Source organism: Hakea prostrata, chromosome 2 (assembly GCF_041222555.1).
Source record: "Hakea prostrata isolate BN-2017 chromosome 2, UWA_Hpros_2, whole genome shotgun sequence".
Lineage (NCBI taxonomy): Eukaryota > Viridiplantae > Streptophyta > Magnoliopsida > Proteales > Proteaceae > Hakea > Hakea prostrata.
Window position 1 is genome coordinate 56,044,487 of NC_142601.1, and position 21,632 is coordinate 56,066,118.

Genomic DNA, 21,632 nt, shown 5'->3' on the forward strand with positions numbered 1-21,632 from the left:
CCTTGGCCTTGATTCTGACCATACTCCTGGCCCTAATTTTGTGTTTGATGCTTAATCTCAATGAATTAGGAACAAGGACAAGGATATGGCCAAGTATAGGGTCAATCAGGGCTAAGGACAAAGCCAGAGATGATGTCAATCAGGGCGGGGATGGGTTTAGCTTTACCCTGTAGGGCTTACGATCAAGAACAATAATCATTGGCCGTGAATTAGGGTTAAGGAGGAAATAGACTTAAATTAGAATATATTGGGCTGGGCTTGAAATTACAAAAGTCCAGCCCAGCCAGGCCCTGTTGCAGCCCTTATTATTTCAAAGTGACATTGAGGGAAAATGCCAGCACTTTCTTAAAAATATGATTCATAGACGAAAAAATCAGCCGACATAAGAAGTATAATTTATTGTCATCATATTCTATTACTCTTATTTTCTATTACATAATTGCAACGTGTAAAACAAACACTTCTTGCTTGGGACCCGATAGCAGTATAAGATTTACATAATGTTATTAGTCTTCCAAATTCTTTTTGGTAAGATATGGTTCTCCCAAAATTAAGTAGTTAAGATACTCAAATCTTATAGAAAAGTAATATTAATCTGTCCCATTTTCAATAATAATGAAGGGTACCCTGGCCCTTAATTATACAAGATTAACATGTACTCAAAATTCCAGACCCTAAACCAAAATTATGAAGAGATCGCTGCCAGCAGGACCTTTAATGACCTCTGAGCTTGAACTTATGCATACTTCTCGTTTCTGTGTCTAAACATAGTCATGCGAGCCACACAAACAGGTAATATTCTTTTCCCCTTAAGCACAACGTTAGAAGATAAACCCTATAGTTGAAGGATAACCTAGATTTATATATCTTAATGTTTTAAGTTCCATTAACTTACCCAACCAAAAAAAAAGGGAGCAAGGAGAAAATAGAGTACAGATTTTCTTTTTCAACATTCAAATATAGTAGTCTGATTATAAGGGAACTACAATAGGTAGAGAATGGGATAACAATAATGGAGGGCAAAAGAAAAGTTCCAAACCTAAGAAACATGGGCACCCCTTACTCTACCACATGTATTATTGGCGCCTCAATGATGCTCATGAGTTCCATAACTTCTACTTGGCAGTCACTAATACATCAAGATCCACCAGTGAAGCAATTCAACAGAAAGATACAGATGCAAAGCTTACACAAGACAATTAGATCAAAATCAACTAAACTAGCTCAGTATCTCAAGCAAATTGACATTATGGCACAAATACATCAAGTTGTTGGTTTGCGATCAATGCACGAACTTTATATCAGAGTATGTACATCAGTAAAAACTAATTCAAATATTTGCATAGACCCCCCTGTGTATTCCCTGCTCTCATACTGTAATTGTATAACAAGCTAGTATCACCACTAGCTGACACTTGCAACTACAACAGTGACAGTCAAGATGGTTAGTAACTGATGTGATGACTCTTCTAAACTCAGCTGGGGTTCATGGGACCAAAAGGATATGCATGGACAAGGGTCCAGCAACCCATTTCCTTGCTAGAACCACCGAATCAAAATAAACGCTAAAGTTAGACCTACCAATACATAAGCAGAAGCAGTTTACCCATCAAATTATAGCATCAGAACAGCAATCACTTCCAAAGCTTGACAAACTTGTCATGACTAGCAGAAGCCACCAATCCATTCACATTCGATACTGCCAAGGCAGCAATCAGTCCTTCATGAGCAGACACAGTCATCGTCTGATTCTCTTTCATGTTCCACAGTTCCAGAGACTGTCAATACGACCAGAATTTCACAATATTATAAGCCAAATAATGAAATTCTGTAAACAAAATTCATTAATGTCGATATTTTTCGGAGTCCTGAATTTTTTATGAAGCAAGGGAAACAACAGGCTGGGGGTGTCAAGAAAAGATAGAGGTGCATTATCTGTTCTTATATCCATTCAGAAAATGAATTTTGCCCTTATGCTTTTTTTACTTGTTCCCTAAGGCATTTATCAAAGATTGTAGATAGGAAGCATAATAATAATACAGGAAGAAAAAAATTATAGCAATACATGATAAACCAAAATATTCACTTATTCATCCAAAAAAAGAAATTCACCAGCAGTCACTGAGACACATGGCGGACCTTAAGCCTATCTGGTAGCTAGACAAGGTATGACCCTGACTGGACTCAGACTGGCATCGTACATTTAAAGGCCCAATCACTCTTCAGTGCTCAGTAAGAAACAAGCTGGTTGGAAATCACAGCACAAGACCAGAACAGCCTAGCCTGTCCCCCAAGATCATTCATTGGGCATGATCCCTGTGAATCATGGAAGCCAGGCCTATGGAACAGATCAGTCATTAGCCAAGACATTAAGAGAGCCAGGGGTACCCTAAGGATTGGCAAAGGCAAATTAATAGAGTTCAAGTCCAAGGGTTGGCACCACCAATGGAGGCCAGCCTAGTCAGCTACTTGACCAACAGCTAATGGCATACGTGATATCCAGAGTACAGCTCAGAAAATCCAATCCCTTATCTGACGCCAAAAGCTCCACAAGGAGATCCATTCAAAAACAAAACGTTATCAACTAGGGATTCTGAAAACCCATCTCATTCCATCGAGCCTAACCTATACATATCAGGGAATGGACCACAATCAAAGGGTCATGAGTTCACTAGAGTTGTCTGCTGCTAACTGAAGCCTAACTTCGGGATCAAGAGTCCCTTGCCAGACAAGAGTTCTTTGCTCACCTCTTCCACTCTGCAGCTCCCACTCAGTACCCAATGGTTTTTAATGCAACAATACCCACAATTGAATTTCCCCTCAATATACCTCAGGGATATTTCTAATTCTTCGGTATGAAGATCAGTATCAACAAAACATACAAGACCATTCAAAGAAATGTGTTACCAAATGCTGTAAATGGCCAGTTTACTATTCGTTGATATGCAGCCCCAAATATCTCATTGAAATTTTGAATTCCTGCGCCTTAGGTAGGCCGTTAGGTCTACTCTGTACAAGCAAATCCAACAGGCTTTAATTATGGACAACCCAGATCCATCATACCAACAAAGAGAGGGGAAGAAGATTACATTAACAGGAAATTTGTTATGTCCCAACGCGGAAAAAATGGATCCTGTATACTTAAACGTCTACATAACAAATATTCTATATCCAATAATTTGGCACATCAACAACATTTGTCATGAAAACATGCAGCAAGATTTATACTTTAACAGATTAGCTTGGGAAAACGGCAAGTACAAAAGTGGAAGTAACTTGCCTGGTAACAGCCAATCACCAACAAATAAGGATAATTGGGATGGAAGACACAAGAATGGAACTTATTGCCATTACAGCTCAGCTCATGAATGCACTCTCCTTCGCTCCCAGTGCCAATATTCCATACTCTGACTGAGTCCTCACTCGCAGATGCCACAAAATCACCAGAAGGATTCCAGCAAACAGAATGTACTGGTTTTGTATGCCCCTACAATTAAGAAAGGGGTAAGGGTGAAAAAAAGGTCAGTTTCTCATTAAGGCAAACCAAAATGATAGCAATGTGAGATCCACAAATGTAACAAACGGATCTTTTGTTGTATAGTGACAATTTCAGGTTTGACCATTATAAGTACAAGTTCTGAGTCAGTATGAAAATAAGGTTCAGGTACATGTGTTCAAGGTCACTAGATAAAACATCAGAGGAAACTGACTTACTACTAGTCAACTATGAAATCAACTGATCCACCTTCCATGCCAGAAATTTAAAGGATAGAAAAATAAATAAATAAATAAAAACAAAGGTCTTCTGTTCATTTAGTTTTATATACCCTACATTAGAACCTACGATGAAAGTCAACAATTTCACAGTGTAATTATGAAAAGCATAATCACTGCAAGCTTAGCTAGCTTAATAAATGTCCTAACAAAATCCCATTTCAAAAGAAATCTTCAAAAGGTATGGACCCAAAACAAGTTTATGTGGAGGATAAGTCAAGCCATGAGGTCACCTAGAGAGTCAGAACGCCAAATTAGAGGTTCACTGGCAAGATAAACAGGGTTGCATAGGCCAGACCAATTGCAAAGTTACACACTTTTTACTTCTGAAAAATACAGTTTTCATACTACAAGTGTTCACTTGCTTTCTTATAAAATACAGAATGTTGTTACTCTTCCTCTTCAGTGTCAAGGTGATGCTCAGATCTGAAGACTTGGATTTAAAAGAAGTCCAAGTAATTATTAGAGTGTAGAGATGACTTTTAATTGTTGGCTAAACTAGTGGTTTAATCCAAGTGCATTAAAAGTTTTCAGTTTGTTTAGTAAGTGGTCATATGACTTAACTATTGGCAACTGCAATTGGCTCCACTCATCCCCATGGTTCCAGATGGAGGGTGTGAAGTAACCACATAGCTTAAAATGCTTCATATAGGAAATATAAATTTCCAACACAAATTCGAATTTTCGCCAAGATTTTCTGAATAAAACTCTAATTACAATTTTGGCAATTTCGAAATTTGTTTCGCCCCTCTTCTAAATAAAACCAAACTACAAATTCAAGAAGTAAACTTCGGATAAGATTCCCAATCTGATTAAGCCTTCTGTAAAACAGTATTCTTGCACAGACCGACACTCCAATAGAAAGTTGATCATAAGTTTCTAAGTATAGTTCAGAATTGCAAGATCTTGATCTCCTTTGCAGGGTGCCTAAGAAACCATCAAACAAGACCAGAATCATGCAAAAAATACAGATGTTTTGACTACCTGAAAATAGAACTAAAAGAAAGCAACTCAACTCAAATTAAGCCTCCTCCAAGTAAATGAGATAAGCTACAGAAATTCTGTTCCCCCATTCAATACTCTAAGGTTATGTTATCCACAAGAATGTGACTGCCACCATCAATTTCAGGTAATGTGATGCTCGCAAACAACAACTGCTCCTATGTTTATCAATTCATAGGGATCACACTCTAAATACTCCACCTGGCAGAGATCAGGGATAATCTTTCCCAAGTTTTGCCAATCAAGAGGTCTCTGCAAGTTCTATTTCGTGCAAGTACTGACATGTGTTACCCTTGTTCAGGTCTCAAAGTGGGCTAGGAAACTAATAACATACCTGCAGCACATGCCTCGAAGCTTGAGTCTCAACATCCAATATGGATACAACATTCTCTGCAGCAGCAGCAAGATACCTTCCAACACGAGGTTGGAACCTCATCTGGGTAGTACCACCCTGCATTGAGCATGCAAAATAAGCTATTGACACCATTTACTCAAAAACTCCAATAAGCTAACCAGTTGTGTTCACAGAATTAAATTCAAAAGCAACAGATCCACTATTTAGTACCTTGAACACCCTAACACAGCTACCATTTCTTATACTCCAGTATCGTATCTCACTATCACCATCACAGGAGCAAAGGAGATCATCTTTATTTGGATGAAAGTCCAATGACATGACAGCAGCAGAATGTCCTGTGAAGGTACGAAGTGAATAGCCCGGCTGCATAGTGGAATTATACATTAGATCAAGAGTATATTCATCATGTTATTGATCAAAAAACAGAATCAGAAAGGAACAAATATGTTGTAGCATCACAATTACTGCATCTAGAGATAGATTGGCAAGACATGAGTCTACAAATAGAGAGAAACAGAAAGAAACTGATTTCAAGTTGACTTATAGAAGCACAGGTAGTGATTTCAAGTCTGAAAATGTGTGGTACAAATGGTAGCCCTTAAAAACTGGGAACCTCCATCTACCTGCGGCCAAAATTAACCTGATGAAGCAGTTAAATTATGCTCTTGAGCTATTTTAGAGAACCTTTATTCAGAGTCAGTAAAGGAGCAAAAGAATTACTTAAGATCTTCCCTTTATATTAACTTGTCTTTTGATATTCTTTTAAATATTGCCCACTGTAAATTTTCAAAAATTGTACGCCTGCTACAGGGCCCACAAAGTATTGATTCCAGCACTTCAGCTATCAGCAGAGTGTCAGTGACACCTACATCATTGTATTCAAGACAGGTTCACAAATAGAGGCCTCTAAGTCCCCCATAAAGTAAATTATGGAAATGAGCAACCTGTTACCAACAGGATAATAACTTTTTTAGTTATATGCATATAAATAACGGAAATGTGACAAAATTATGTCTCAACATTTCCTGAACACAGCAGATTATGCTCAACCAGTATAGTGGATTTAAGACAACCTAATTATGTTAAATCTATCTGTAAGGGGTTAATCTGTCTTTTCCATTTTGTTTCGGTTGAGCCATTTCTTTGAACCAGTTTCGATTAATGTTATTTGTATATATGTTTCTGGTTCAGTTGGGTTAGATTAGTCGTATGCAAGGAAAATCAGATTAGGGATTCGAGGGTTTCTATTTCTTTCTTCTCTATTCTTCGTATTCCCTGACTTGCGATCTTGCTCCCAGAGGAGTTCTTGCCGCTGCAAATCGGAGGAGTTCTACCGACGATTTGGTGTGCAATGGAAGGCTATTCAGAGGCGCGCTATTGTTCTCTGTGATTACCCTGTCTTTGTTAGATTTCTTCCAAGATCTATAAGTTGTTTTAAACGATTCTCATATTGGATTGGACTCATACCTGAGTCCCGAAGACATAGGTCTTAGGACCGAACTCCGTCATCAAACGCTTATCTCCTTCTAGCTTTACCTTTGGCATTTCTCAATTCGATCACGGTCACGTTTACGATTACAAATTGGTATCAAAGCTGGTGTTGTGGTGACTCGATGATGAACCGAATTAGGGCTTTTTTGTTTAATTAATTCCTAATTTAGGTTTGTTTAATCTCATATGGAATATAGACTTGTTTACTGTTCTTCTTGATCATTAATGCTTCTAATGGTTACTAGTCTGGTATTCGGGCTCTCTGTTAATGTTTTAGGTGATCAATTTGGTTCGGTAATGTTGTTAGTCTATGTACGGGATTGTGTTCTATTAGATTAATTACTGAATTAATCACTGGATATAGGATGTGCTAGAAATCTGATATAAGTTTGCATTATTTATTCACTGTTGTTAGCCAGGCACTTTATTTGGTATATATTGGCCATGATGTGTTAACAGTTGTGTATAGGGGTGCAAGTTTGGCCCTGGTGGCCTTGACCCACCCTGAGCCCGAATAGGGCTTGAGCTAAAAATTTTGGCCCTAAGGGCGGGTTAGGGCCAAAATATTCTAGCTTTGAAGTAGGGCCAAGGGTGGGCCTGGGATTAATCTCTGGCCCACCAGCCCATCCCGGCCCGTCCCTGATTTTGGCCCTAATTCTGGCCTTGATTTTAGCCCTGATTATGTCCCTGGTTCTGGCCTTGATTTTGACCCTGATTTTAGCCCTGATTCTGGCCCTGATCTTGGCCCTGATTCTAGCCCTGATTCTGGCCCTGATCTTGGCCTTGATCTAGGCCCATGATTTTGGCCATTATCATGGCCCTGATTTGAGTCTAGACCTTCCACCCACACGGAGAGGAATTAATTATAATCCACATGGGTGGATACTTGACACGTGTCAAATTTTAAAAACATTACCATGTTTTGTAAAAAATTAATAAAAATAAATTATAACCTCATGACAAATATAGTATGCATCCATTTGATTTTGGCCCTGATCCTGACCCTAATTTTGGCTCTAGTCTTAATGTTAATTTGACCTTAATCATGTACTAGACTTTGACCCTAATCTTCATATTAACATCGGTATAACTATAAGTCTTGATTTTGACCTTCAGTCATTTTGATCATATTAGACTATGAGTTCACTTTTTATATTATTTTTAAAGGTAATTTTTATTTTTTGAACTATTTTTAGTTCCCAAAAAACATGGACTTTTTTTTTTTGGGACTAAGGCGAGATAATATATTATAAATAAGAAAAACTATTATATAGAGAATTAATATCTAACAAATCTACACCCCAACTTCTCATCATGAAATTGACATCTTTCTTTTACCTCCAATGTGATATTTCAAAAAAACTTATTAAGTACAGATAGCTGTGTTTGTAATTAAAATATTATTTTCTTTAACTACGAAAAAATATGAATACTAAATTATCGTTGATTTACTTGTTAACAAGGATTTGAATATGGAATTTTTCGTTGAATAAGGATATCAATTTATCAAACAATTGTGAATTAAGACATACTTACCTACGGCTTAAGTCTTGACTTTGAAGATAAACTTTTCATCTTATCAGATTCTTTTTAAATTCTGAATTTCTGATGTTTCTACGTTTACAAAAAGTGTTTACGTGTGACCTTCTCTACAATTGACTTAACTTTTAAATATATCTAAATTTAATTACAATTCTTCTCTCTACGTGTTCTCTTTCATGAATAATTTTAACTCTTTGCTGCTGAAGAAAAACCATAGAAGAAAACATAACAAAAAAGAGAGAGGGAGAGAGAAACTTGTGGAAAAGACACAGACTGGAGTGAAATTTGGTCACTGTCTTAGAAATTAAGAATCAAGGATAAGTCTTTTTCCTTTTCCCTTCGAGCTTACATATAATAAGCCTAATTTTTATCGAATAGCAAATTAGAAAACCCTAAAAAATTTGGATTTCACTATTTCTCTAAAATCTAAATGGATATAAATACAGATTGAATACAATTTTGGACTATTTGTTGACATCTTTACCATTTTATTTCTCTAAAATATGTTTAGAATTTAAGAATTTAACAACTTCAATATCTATTTCAATAGAAAATTCAAAAAAAAAATTCACTTATCTCAAGTAAAAAAATTATTAAAAAAATAAAAAATTTCAAATAAGTAATTTAATTGGATAATAATCAGTTTGAAGGGTATTACCATATTCATATCATATTAGTAATCAAATGGATTCAAATACCCTTAAACGGATGCAGATGTAGATTCGAAAGTGGATTTCAATCATTCGTTTACTCATTTACATGCCGAGCAACATTGTATATTTGTATTAATAAAATTTATGTAAATAACTATGAATTACTTACAATCAAATTTCTAATTCAATTAAATTAGGGTTTTTTTAGAATCAAACTGTAAATAAATGGGGATATATTTTAAAGGCCATAAGTCGTTTGTCTTTTGAAAAATAATATGCTGATGGGCCTCAAAGGGGTAATCCTTATACAGATCATGATTGCCATTGAAACCATTTTGGATCAAACCTATATTGGTTGCCTTTTTAATAATTAATGGTAATAACTAATAGTAATAGTGAGAAAAAATATTCGCTTTTGAGAGAATTTCAAACCGTCTCATCTCCCCTAACTTTTTTACTCAGGGTATGAGAGTGGAACCATAGAAAACATTTGAAAATTAGTTTCAATAGATGGAATCAGCTAATTTTTTCGGATATAATAGAAAAATGGTACTTTTGATTCAGCTTGTTACTATATCATTTGCACCACCAAGTTTGCCCTTCAAGTAGGAACACATGGGTTGTCAAGCATTATATCTACCAAAAAACCTCAATGAGAATCCTTTTGGCAGCAAAAAATATAATTTACCCCTCTTAGATCACTAGTTAGTAGTTACAATTATTTTCTCTCTTATTTTTTAATATATTTGTTATTGGATTTGAATTTTTAAATGAGCCATGCATTAGATTAAATTATTAGAAGATTTCTAAGAAAAAAAATACATATTGACTTAGAAAAAAGTGAGAAAAAAAACCTCATACTATAACATATGATCTTATCAAAGAATGATTTAAGCCTCCCCTAGATTTTAATATGAAAAAAAACCCCGTACTTTTAACATATGATCTTATCAAAGAATGATTTAGCCTCCCCTAGAATTTAACATGGTTCATGTCTTTGGCTATAAAAACCTAATATACCTAAAAAATTGAATTCTATATGAACAAATAACCTGGATGGTTAACCATTTATTCCCCTGCTTTAATTTATTAAGCAATGGGTAAATCTTATGTTATCCTTTTTAAGAAATCACAATAATAGTGTAGTTTAGAAAATTTTCAATTGTACCTAGCTGTATTAACTCAAAGTAAACCTATAAATGGATAGTCGAAATCCGCCTCCGAATTTTCATTTATATTCGTTTAAGGGTATCCGTATCTGGATTTTTTCTTACCGAAAAATATCTGTATCCGTCCGCTAAGCAACTACATCCAGATTCGGATAATTGTTTATGAGATCGGATAATGTCCGGATAAAATTAAAGTATTCAACATTTTTTCTCTAAGAAGGGATGATAATCGGATTTGGATACCGGTAGTTGGTAACCGTGGTTAAAGTAAAGTATTAAACACTTTTTTCAAAAAAAAGGGCTAATAATCAAATTCAGAAACCAGTAATCAATAATCGAAAATTAGAAATCGGAAATAAAAAATATAAAAAAAGGACAATCACTAATTAATAATTGGATAATTTATCGGATATCCGATAAAGTTTCAAATCAAATTATTCGGATGCTTTCTAAACTTCTGCCGAATTCGGATAGCAGTTTTGTTAAATAGATTTGGATTCGGATACTGGTGTATCTGAACCGAATCAATCCATTTACAGGTCTAACTCAAAGTATGATTGAAAAAAACAATTTTTATTTTTATTGTTCTTTTCGAAACTATCTCAACTCTCAAGTCATTATTTAAATTGTATGTTTTTTTTAAAGAATTCAAATTTCAAAAAGACTCAAATCTTCTCTTACATGCATTTAAGGAGGGAAACACAAAAAAAGTATTTTAATATAGTCACCTATCGTCAAATCACAAAGAGCATAGGAAATTGGAATATAACTTAAAGAAGTGTGTTTAACAAGTAAAGTTGAGAAGACATTCTTACCAAAGAAAATAAAAACACAAAAGAAGCTCAAAAGACTCCATCTTCTTCACCCGTATTCTAGTGACTACAGTGGTACTATTCTTCACTTCTCCTTCTCAAACTCTCAACTCTCAACTCAAGTCTAAAATCGTGTTTAGTTCTTCAAAGGTCTCAAGCTCTCTTTAATTTTACTCAAAGCTCAATTCAAGGCCTGCAATTCAAGGTGTGTTCCCATTTTTTGAATTTTTTTTCTTCCTTTTGTATGTTGTGTTTTTCATTTTTTGGATGGTAGCTAGGTTCAGCTGTGAGTTCTATTTCAGCTGGCAAAAGTAGTGAGAAAGCCATTCGAACCTACAGGGAGAAAGAAGCTCGACCAATAGAGAGTGAATCCAATCTATGATAAACCATTTGAGAAAACTTGGCCCTTCTCAACCATGAAAAACTTGCTTAAATACCACCCAATTGTCATGAATCTCTTGATTCCAAAACATAGGCGAAAAAGGCACTAAGAAGTGTTCCAATTTCTGTGAGCCTGTCGCTGGCCGTTGGACTATCTGATTGATCTGTTCAAGAAACTTGGAAATGGAACGAATGAAAACTGGTCATGTTGTTGTTGGAATGCAGCTCCAAAACTTTGGAGTTAAATCTGTTTGAAAACTAGTTGGAAACTAATACAATTATTATTATACGTTAACTATTATCTGCTTCAGTTTCTAGGTATGATTGACCACTGAGAGCAGCGGAAGAGGTCATGTTAATTTTGATTGGATTCAGATTAGAATCAAGTTGAACTGGTTTAGAAAACCTTAGAATCCATTGTCACACTTTCAATTTGAATGTGATTCCAGATCCTCTCTAATAATTACTCCCCTTTCTGTCTATTGTAAAATATTATACATTTTCTGCAATTTCTTTTGGAATAGGAGGGTGGAATACTGACCTGTTTGCCTGGTTTGGCTGCACTCTCCATGAAATGCATCCATAATGAGTGGTATTCTTAGAACTCTAAAGTAAGTGGGAAAGGATTGTGAGATTGCTAGGGGAAGGAGATATTCTGCTGGAAATGGCAGTTAGACACTACAAGACATTACAGCATATCACAAAACATTACAATAGAATAAGCCATGAGATTGAATTCAATGCATTTGGAATTCCAGGCTTGATCTTTATGACTTCTAAACTGCAGGGGTTTCCTATTTTTATTTTTTCTTTTCTTTTCTTATCCTGGATGATCTAAAAAGTTAAATCATAGATGAAGTCACCAGCAAAATTTTTTACACAATAAGCAGAAATTCAGTACAAAACAGAGATCAACCATTTCATTGAAATTAAAATGAATCAATTCTTTATCAACCGTACTAGAGAGGCATCACTAATGGGCAAACTTGAACCATAAGAGAGAAAAAGTGGGTGGGAAAGGGGAGAAAAAAGGTTCAATTCCTATTGAAGATGGTTTCTACCGGTTTCAAAAGCCTCCTGAATTGTTTAGTTATCTTCTATCTTTATTTTAGTTACATTTCTACATTCTAAACTAACTTATAATAACAAATATAAATACCTAAGTTCATATGTTTCAATACCTTTTTTTTATTATGTATGCATTTTTTTTATAGTATTCTTAGTATGTATTTTTATGCAAATGTAAAATGTATTCTTATGCAAATGAAAATTTACATTTGCAGATATCAACAAAGCAAGGAAATACCAACTCAAGTGCAACAGATAAGCCTAGCGGTTCTACCCATGACAATGTTGCTTCAAGTGAGGTACCTTCTGGTAGTAAAATAGTAGGACCAAATAGTGTTTGGAATCATTTTACCAAAATTGCACCTCCTAGTGGTTCAAAAGTTGCAAAATGCAAATGCAACTATTGCAATGGAGAATTTTCATGTGTTAGTTCAAGTGAGACTAGTGGATTAAGAAGACACTTAGAAAGATGTTACAAATATCCTGCTAGTCAAAAAGAAAAGAAGCAAAAGTTGTTACATTTTTCAATTAAGGAGAGTGATGGTAAAAACATGGCTTCTTTGTCAAGTAGGAAATTTGACCAAGAAATTTGTAGAAAGGAGCTTGCCAGTATGGTCATTATGGACAAGCTTCCTTTTACATTTGTTGAACGGGAAGGTTTTAGAAAATTCCTTAGGGCATTACAACCTAGGTTTAATCTTTTGACATTGATTAGTTCATAGCTGATGAGAGTCAGGTACATGCACAAGATGCATCAGCAATACCATTTCAGGATATAGGTGGAGCTGCTACTACCGCAAATGATGAAGATTGACCCATTTCCTCAGGTGGTGCTGGTGGCAATGGGGAACATGGGTATAGTGCCAGAGTCGGGCTTTACTTTGATTCGAGCACAAGATCTAGATGAGACCTAAGCTCCTAGTCAGTGTCAAACTCAAAACTCATGATGGTTTTGATGTTGGAGATAATGCCTACTAATAGAGGTGATGCTTGGTGAAGGTGATTGTGGTGGCGATGCCGATGAGTCTGGTGACTAACGGACTTTGAGAGTGTTGTCTGGTTCCACAACTATATATGAAGTAATCACAGTATAAACATGCCACACATGATGAAGGGCAAGGTGGATTACCTCCTAGGGTCAAGCCCCCCTCATCCACTGGGACAATGGGTTATTTGAGAGGGCCCAGTGACCATTTCCAGCCTGATAAACAGACTAATATGAATACATTATCTGACTATGCCGATAAACTGAGTATTGGCAAGACAAACACTAGATCGAGCAGGTATTAGCATGGAGTATCTTTTATTGACTGTGGTAGTTCAGCGCTAGCACCCTCAAAGCCGAGCCGATCACGTTTCAACATTTTAAGGTCAGTTGTTGGTATGGGGGAGCCTACCGTTGACTATGGCTCCCGCTCACAGTATGGTGATACTGGATTCTTGTTTGTTGATGAGATTTTCTGCTACCATACAAATCAGCCATCATACCTGATCATGCTCCAGCGACACAATATGAATCATATGATGGTGGATCAGCCGGTGCTAGTGCTAGTACATCACAGTTCGGTGGCTCATATCCTAGGATGATTTACTTTTAATATGTTGAAGACGTGACATACACGTATGTGGTGTCAGATTATGTTTGGTTCTTTTTGGAGTCTACAACATGGGTTTCCAATCTGTTACAATCAGAATGCAATGAACATCGTATCTAACGAAATTATAGTGGGATTGAGAGAGGCCGACATAGCACCTTCGATTAGTGATGTAAAAACAGTTCTAGGGTTTAGTTGGAATAATGCCCTAGAATCAAGCTCAGTCTTCCAGGGCTGAAATCACTTTCCGTATACAGTTTTTGTAACAATAGATAGGAGCTACGGTCAGGCTAGGGCTTGGATAGGTTTCGGCCAGGCTTAGAGGTCTATGGTTGTAGGTTTTCAAGCTTTATTCCTTGCTGTGATTGATGTTTCAGAACTGAATTTGAAGTTAGGGTTCAAGTCTGAAATGTTCTAGGGTTGATTGTGAAGGATTCTAGGGTTTGGCTAGGCTAGGATGCTGTCATCATTGTGTAATTTCAGATTTAATCCTACAAGGGTTTAGGGTTTCATTCAGAGATTAGGGAGTTACAGATGTTTTATGAAACTAGGGTTTAGGGTTCTAGAGGTAGAAGATGAAATGCAAAAAATTACACCACCTAATGGAGGAAGGTTTAATGGGAAAACTAAAAGTGGGAGTAGGGCTTAGCATAAGGTGCGATCTTATAGGGGAAGGGAGGGTTTGAAGGGGTAGGGGATCTAGCGTTTTAGAAGGGAGGCTACCACTACCGTAGGGAGAAAGGGGGAATGAGGATGGTTGCTTGGGACTTAGGGAAGAGGGAAGGGAGTAAGGGAGGGGCTGGTTTGGACTTGCTCAAATGGAGGAACTTGAAGCTGCTGTAATGCTCGAGTTTGGTTGCTGCCGCTTTAAGGAGGGAAACTAGAAGAAGAATTGCAGAAATTTATCACACAAAGAGCCGTGGGATTCCTCTTAGGAACCCACGACTTCTCTTCCTTTAATCTCAGATTTTATTCAATAACTCAAGACTGATTTGCCAGAACCCAGAGTGATTTATTTATAGCCTACATGGAGGAAGGCATAATAGGACTCTACTTCCAAAAAGAAAACACACTTGGATTCTAACTTGCAACACAATTCAAAATGAACCTCTTAGTACTTTGACTCCTACAAGGAACCTACATAACTAACCCTAGAGAGTTCCAATTTGAATTCTAAGAATAGACGTTGGTTCCTTCAAGGACTAGGACAACCCTAATGGACTCCTTCACAAACTAGGAATCCAACCCTAACAAGGACTCTTTAATAACTAACAAAATATTAACTCAAATTCAAAAATAAAAATAGATCTAGGGTCCCACTAAAATGATGGACCCGGTGACACCCTAACTTGGACTCCATAAAATTTAGCTAAAATGACCAAAATACCCCAGGTGTGATTAGGGACTGAGAGAGCAACCCTAGGCCCTACGCGGCCCCTGGAAATGATTTACATCAATTAGTCTATACTCTAGAGGAATTTCTTTGGTCTTATATTTCCTATGACTCAAAGTTGTTATGTAATTCCTATTCTTTCATAGTTTGCACATGAGTTGTATTTGATATCTGACTACTAATGAAATGATGTACATCCATATGTTCTAATTATATGTTATTTATTTTAATAGAGGTCTAATGTTTTACTTCATTGTCAATCGAAATTCCTCATTATTTATGTCAATTTATACTTCAAACATGTTTAGATAAGTGAAAATACATTCAATTTCGACCACATACAACCAAGCATGAGTGCGAATCCAGATGACCATTGTGGGTTGTTTTCTTAGTCAAACTAACAATGGGTATGTGTTTATAGGCCATAAAATAGGCTATCCAAGAATAAACAAACCCAAAAATGTGCATAACCCCCACCATAACCTGGCAGATTTTATACTAGTTTCGTCAAAATCTCGGTATCTCGGTGGTCTCAAATCCAAATGACCATTGTGGGTGGTTTTTAAGAGGTAAATAGTGAATACAACTGTCTCCTTATCTGGAAACACAATAAAACCTGTAAAGAACTATTGAGCTTTCAGCTTAATAGTTTCAAAAACTTCAAGAACTATTAGAACATATATCCAGCAGTCATAGATCAAAAAATAAATCAAAGATATAGACTACAGCTTGAAATAAAAATTAGATTCCAAAAAGAGAAAATAACAAGATAAGTATTTCAAATAACAAGAGCACTTTAAGAAGAAATAAATAATCTATTAAGATCAGGATGATAATAAAATGAGAAAATCCACTAACATTGTCCACATCCCAAACCCTGACGGTTTTGTCAAAAGAAGATGTAGCAAGACGTGGCATGCTTGGACTGAAACGAACATCGGTTATCAGCAAAGAATGTTCTTCCAATGCTGTTTTTTGCTTTAAAGAATCTGTGTTCCACAATATTACCTGCACAACAGAATCATCAACATGGAAGACATTACCCTCTAGAATTAGTAACTTTCAATCTTAACTCGTAATTATTTCCCTCAGAAAAATAATGAAATACTTTCAGCCACATTCTTTAACTAAGCACTGTAAGTTGGTACATCTCATGCTAGCCCCTTAAAGGTGATACTATTAAACTCAAAGAAAACATTCTTTCCACTTCCTTACCTTTTTATCATGCCCACCACTAGCAAGCAGTTTTCCATCAGAAGAGAAGTGGCAACATACAACCTTACTTGTACTTGCTTGAATATTGGCAAATTCCGTAAATGTGAAACCTGGTTTCAGAAACAGATCCAATAGTCTCAATGCAAATTTCATGGGATTACAAACAGGATACAGAAACCCAGTAGTTTAGATAATGATCCAGATCAGAAATTTTACACTCACAACTCCTTTAAATCACAGTAGAATTAGAAAAGGGATAATTGCACCTTTACTGACATCCATACAATGACCAACTGTGTCTCTGGGGTCTGTCTCATCTGGAGAAAGGAAAGATTCAACATTATCATCCAGAGATCCATCCTCCACAAGTCTATCAATGTCAGCCTGCAATTCAAGATCATTATCATCCCACTGCCAAAATAGAGTGCTAATAAGAAAAGGGAAAGAAAAAAATCTGCCTACCAGTTGATTTGATGGAGATGTTAGAGTGCCTGTTCCCTCAGAACCAAACATGATCAAAGGCTTGGAGGAACTTCCACCATGTTGCAAAGTGGGCATGGAGATTACATCCCCTGCTGTATGATTCGATGGCGTTGAAGGAGCAGAACTTGGGGAGGGCCCTGCTGTGTTTGCAGTTCCTGAACTGTTGGCAGGCCCTGAAGATGATACAGGTTGCTTTCGCTTACGCCCACCTTGATTTTTCGAAGCCTGAAAAATGCATATGAGCAAGTAACATATGAGCAATTCTCATAGGAACCTAAACTTACAGAAGATGAACAAAGGATGCCAAAGGCTTATCATATATTCATGTAACCACTGGATTGACCAACCTGATCGCCACGAAATGAATTTGACAAACTTCCATCCATAGTGACACTGCCAGCACCCCCTATTATCTCCTGGGCATGGAGTTGGTGGTTTGAACTCTGAGATTGCTGAGTTGGAAGTGCATGTTGCTGCTGTTGGTTGCTACTGTGCTGGTGCTGTTGCAACTGAGCTATTTTCTACAATACAGAACAAAATAACGGAAGAACTGATGGCTATTACAGGGAGGAAAAGTAATCCCACAAAACAAAAAAGATTAGACAACTCCAACTCCAAATAGAGAGGTTGCCCAAGTGCAAGATACCTTCATAAGCATCTCTGTCTCAACCCCACGCGGCAAAACAGTTTGCATTGGTGATCCAACATTTGGAACTACTTCGTGGACAGAATTAGCATAGCCATCCTTCCCAAGAGATGTATTCCGACCGTTAAATAGCATTCTAAGTCTTCGGCTTTCAACATCAGTGGCAGATGGTGAATTCAAATTTTGTTGTGCGGCTTGCGCCTGAATCAGAAGTTGCTGCTGCTGCGGTGTCAATAACTGCAGTTGATGAAAAGGTTGAGGGCTTTGCAGAAAAGGTTTCTGTGACTGAAGAAGCCCAGAGCGAAGATGATCAAGTCCCTGTAGAAGGGAGATGAAGAGGTAAAGCAGAAATATAAGAAATGCTGGATCTCAATCATCAATGCACACACTTCAAATTCAAGGAGACTAACTGGTGACACGTGGAGTGGCGAAACCAGAGAGTCAGATCCCTAAATGCCATAACAAATTTCTTCGGTGACACTACCAGGTATGAACAGTTGTGCAAAGTATGATGCACTGTAATGACAAAGACAAACTACTGTTCACAAATTGAGTTTACACCCTTCAAATGATTACCATGAGTGAAATATACAAAACATATTTATCCACCATGATTCCATCCTTAGCAGCTAGACCTAATTAAACAAATAAGAACAATTAAAGCCACCATGAGTAACATAGATGATGTGAACCAGGATTTAGGGTTTAATGATTGATGCAAGCCGGTCTAGGTCCACCCTCAGGATCCTCTTAACTGAATCAGCAGTCTTCTAGGGTCTGTAATACCGTTGGAGAGAATGCGCTGGACAGGGGTTATAGGGTTGAGAATGGGGTATGGTTAGTTCCGGCTGAGAATGGGGTATGGTTAGATCCGGCCAGGGTTTAGAGTGCTAAGACTGAAACATTGCTGTAATTTTTATTTAGAATTGAATTTCAGTTCCAGCGTTTTGAAAATTCGGGTTTATAGGGTTTGAACTAGGGTCAGGGTTAGGGTAGAGTGTCCTTTAGGGCCGAGGGAAGTTTATTCTAGAAGGGCTTAGGGTTTGGATGAATGGTTGAGAGAATAACAAAATTAAAAATTTAGGGTTTTAGGGATTCTAAAGAGGAAGTTGAACATTAGGTTATACTAGGGTTAATGATGTAATGGGCAGCCGTAAAAGGTAGGGTTTGGGGAGAGGTGACTAGATCCTAATGGGGATGGACATAGGTCAAGGGGTTAGGGCAAACTAAGGTTTAGAGTGTGGCTGTAATTCTGATTTGTATGAATTCTGGAAATCCCAGAATTGCCGCAAGTAAGGAGGGAGAAGAAGAAAAAGATAAGGGAAAAGGCTGGGATGTCATCTTACTATATTAGGGTTGGGAAAGGGAGGGGGTTAGGGACTTAGAGTTGACCAGGGAGGGGGGGGTAAGGGGTTGTCGCAGGGTTAGGGAGACGGGAGGCAATGCTTTGCGATGGGGGAAGGGGCTGTCCTAGCAGAAATAGGTTTTGCGGGGATGGGAGAATCTGCAGATGGAAGGGGGTCAGAGAGGAGAGGCTGGCTTGGGGGTGCGGGTCAGTCTTACTTGAGGGATGCAGGGATTCAGGGTCTTCTTCAAAATTCTGCAGAAATTAGTCACTCACTGCCGCAAGTTTTCTCTGGGGAACCCACAACTCCAACACTTGCTCCATATCTCAGCTTTATTTCATTAATCATAATCTGAATTTTACAACTCCTTTTTGTGCCAGTGCATGTCAAAAACAAGGAAAAACTGATTTCAGTTGCCCAGTCAGACATAATTCCAACTCAGAACACTACAATAGCTGAGGCGCACTAAAGGATACATATTAGTAACAGAGCACCAAAGACTCACAGTGAGTGGAGTTAGTGGCCATCCTTTCAAAGTCAGATTGTTACCACCTTGATTTGATCCTGAAATAACAAATGTAACGTTAGCAACAAATCTTCCCAGATGGTCCCCGGGGACGTAAAACAACTAACAAACAAAACACGAGCAACAAAGTTTTCCAAGTACTCGGACACTGAAGTAATACAACAAATTTGTCCCAACATCATATATAAAGCACCCCAAAAATCAATTTTAAAACATCTGAAGACAAATACCAGGAACTCCAATTAATGATCCATCAGGACCTGCAGCTCTGGGATTTAGTACTTGATTCATCTCGCTCTTTATGTCCTGTGTCACCATTCTGAGTCATACAAATACATGGTAAGAGAAAGGACAAGCAATGGATCACTTCTGACAAAACAAACCTGGGTAGATCCAGGCAGCTGCTGGCTGCGAGCTTGAACTTGTTGGAGGGTGCCTGACATTCCACCAGCTGTGCCATGCAACACTTGCCTAAAAAAGGAAATGAGCTTAACATCTGAGAGACATTACACATCGAAAAAGTCGAAAGTTTCGGATGATACACCCGAAACAACAACAAATATTTTGACAGCAATGGAGACGTAAGGGAATTGCTCCAAAAAAAAAAAAGGGTACCCAGACGATTGGCCAGCTGCTGCAGCTGACTTCAACATGGAAGGATGATTTGGATCCAGAAGCTGACTCACATTGTCACCAAACCTTTGCTGTAAAAGTTTCTGATGATGATCAGAAGCTGTATTAAGAGTTAAGAGTATCATTTCCTAACACAGACTATGCGAGTAAGGACTAAGGACCTTTATAGCTCCATCATCCAAAGAATCCCTCTGACTTGGTAGCTTCAACCGTTCCTCATACATCTTTGTGGCCAAAGCATTTGCAGTTGCAGGGGTCTGTCGCATAACTGTGTCATTACCAACAAGCCCATTGGGAGTACCATTTAGAAGATGGGGACCCTCTCTTCGCTGTTGCTGTTGTTGCTGCTGTTGCTGCTGTTGTTGTTGCTGCTGCTGCTGCTGTTGTTGCTGTTGCTGTTGTTGTTGCTGCTGTTGCTGTTGTTGCTGCTGCTGCTGTTGCTGCTGTTGCTGCTGCTGTTGTGCATGTCTCTGTAATAATAGCTGCTGCATCTGTAACTGCTGCTGCTGCTGCTGTTGGGGTTGCTGGGGCTGTTGTTGCTGCTGCTGCTCCCGCACTTTGATTGATTGTGTCTGCAAATCCAAAAATGCCATACATTCATAACACATTAACTCAATTCAATTATAACTGCTCAAAGGAAACCATTACCAGGTTCTTCAAATACCTTGAGTCCCAGCAGTAGCAAATATGACTACTTCAGCATGTTTTAGTTCTAAACCCATATTATCCAAACTGTTAGGAAAGGGCAATTTGGGAAAGGACAGATCCATCGAGAGTTAGTGTCTTGCGCTAACTCTCGATAGGAAAAAGAGGCGGTAATTAAGAGTTTTATACCAATCGAAATTGGTTGATGCTTTCCTATATAGAATAGACTTGTAAATTAGCCTATATACAGTGAAGTTATTTTGAGGAGTGCTCAACAGTTCAATCTGAGCCTCCACAACTAAGTCGTGGCTTCCATCTTCTCCTCTCCCTCATTCTTCACCTTATTCTTTCTCAAACTAACATAGTATCAGAGCTGTAGGTCCTCTTATTCCTTTTGATTCTAAGAATTACTAGTACAAACAGTTGATTCTATAGAAAGGAAATAAATTGGACCTGGTGTGAGAGTTGTTTCCAGAAATTAAAGGGATGCAGCACCTTACGTCGCACTTGTTGGTGATTTTTATTTGAAGATTGATGCAGCTTCTTATGCTGCCATTACTTTGGTGTCTTCATTGAAGATTGGTGCAAGAGAATGCCCAAACTAAGCTATGCGATGACCTCTTCTCAAGATCATTGCCACGATTGATGTCGGATCTGCATTTTTCAGGTACGAATAAACTGCGATTGATTGAGATATTTTTTGTTTGGTGATTTGGGGCTGAGGAAGAGTGTCTGTAGTCCTCCTCACTCTCGATCTGTTTAGGGTTGAGAGAATCACCATTCTTAGGAGAATAAGCAGCCGCCGGAGTAGTTGCTGGTGCTGGTGGTTTTCGTTTCCGACGCTGCTTTAGATCAGAAAGAGAGAGTGTGAGAGAGAGAGTCTTCGAGAAGAGAAGAGTG

At 37.7% G+C, this 21,632-nt stretch overlaps 1 protein-coding gene across 1 annotated transcript in view; it reads right to left on the minus strand.

Annotated features, from left to right (window-relative positions):
- Positions 1-1,199: 1,199 nt before the first annotated feature.
- The window catches only part of LUG (transcriptional corepressor LEUNIG), a 31,307-nt gene continuing 10,874 nt past the window's right edge, over positions 1,200-21,632 (minus strand). The window contains exons 4-18 of the mRNA XM_089145243.1: positions 20,249-20,659; positions 20,070-20,158; positions 19,838-19,925; positions 19,685-19,760; positions 19,434-19,492; positions 17,583-17,900; positions 17,284-17,457; positions 16,916-17,161; positions 16,720-16,837; positions 16,454-16,563; positions 16,097-16,246; positions 5,342-5,497; positions 5,111-5,227; positions 3,281-3,487; positions 1,200-1,778 (exon numbers count right to left, since the gene is read on the minus strand). Of these exons, the coding sequence (XP_089001369.1) occupies positions 1,635-1,778; positions 3,281-3,487; positions 5,111-5,227; positions 5,342-5,497; positions 16,097-16,246; positions 16,454-16,563; positions 16,720-16,837; positions 16,916-17,161; positions 17,284-17,457; positions 17,583-17,900; positions 19,434-19,492; positions 19,685-19,760; positions 19,838-19,925; positions 20,070-20,158; positions 20,249-20,659 (2,463 nt within the window). The 3' untranslated portion in view covers positions 1,200-1,634. The remainder of the gene's footprint in view (positions 1,779-3,280; positions 3,488-5,110; positions 5,228-5,341; positions 5,498-16,096; positions 16,247-16,453; positions 16,564-16,719; positions 16,838-16,915; positions 17,162-17,283; positions 17,458-17,582; positions 17,901-19,433; positions 19,493-19,684; positions 19,761-19,837; positions 19,926-20,069; positions 20,159-20,248; positions 20,660-21,632) is intronic.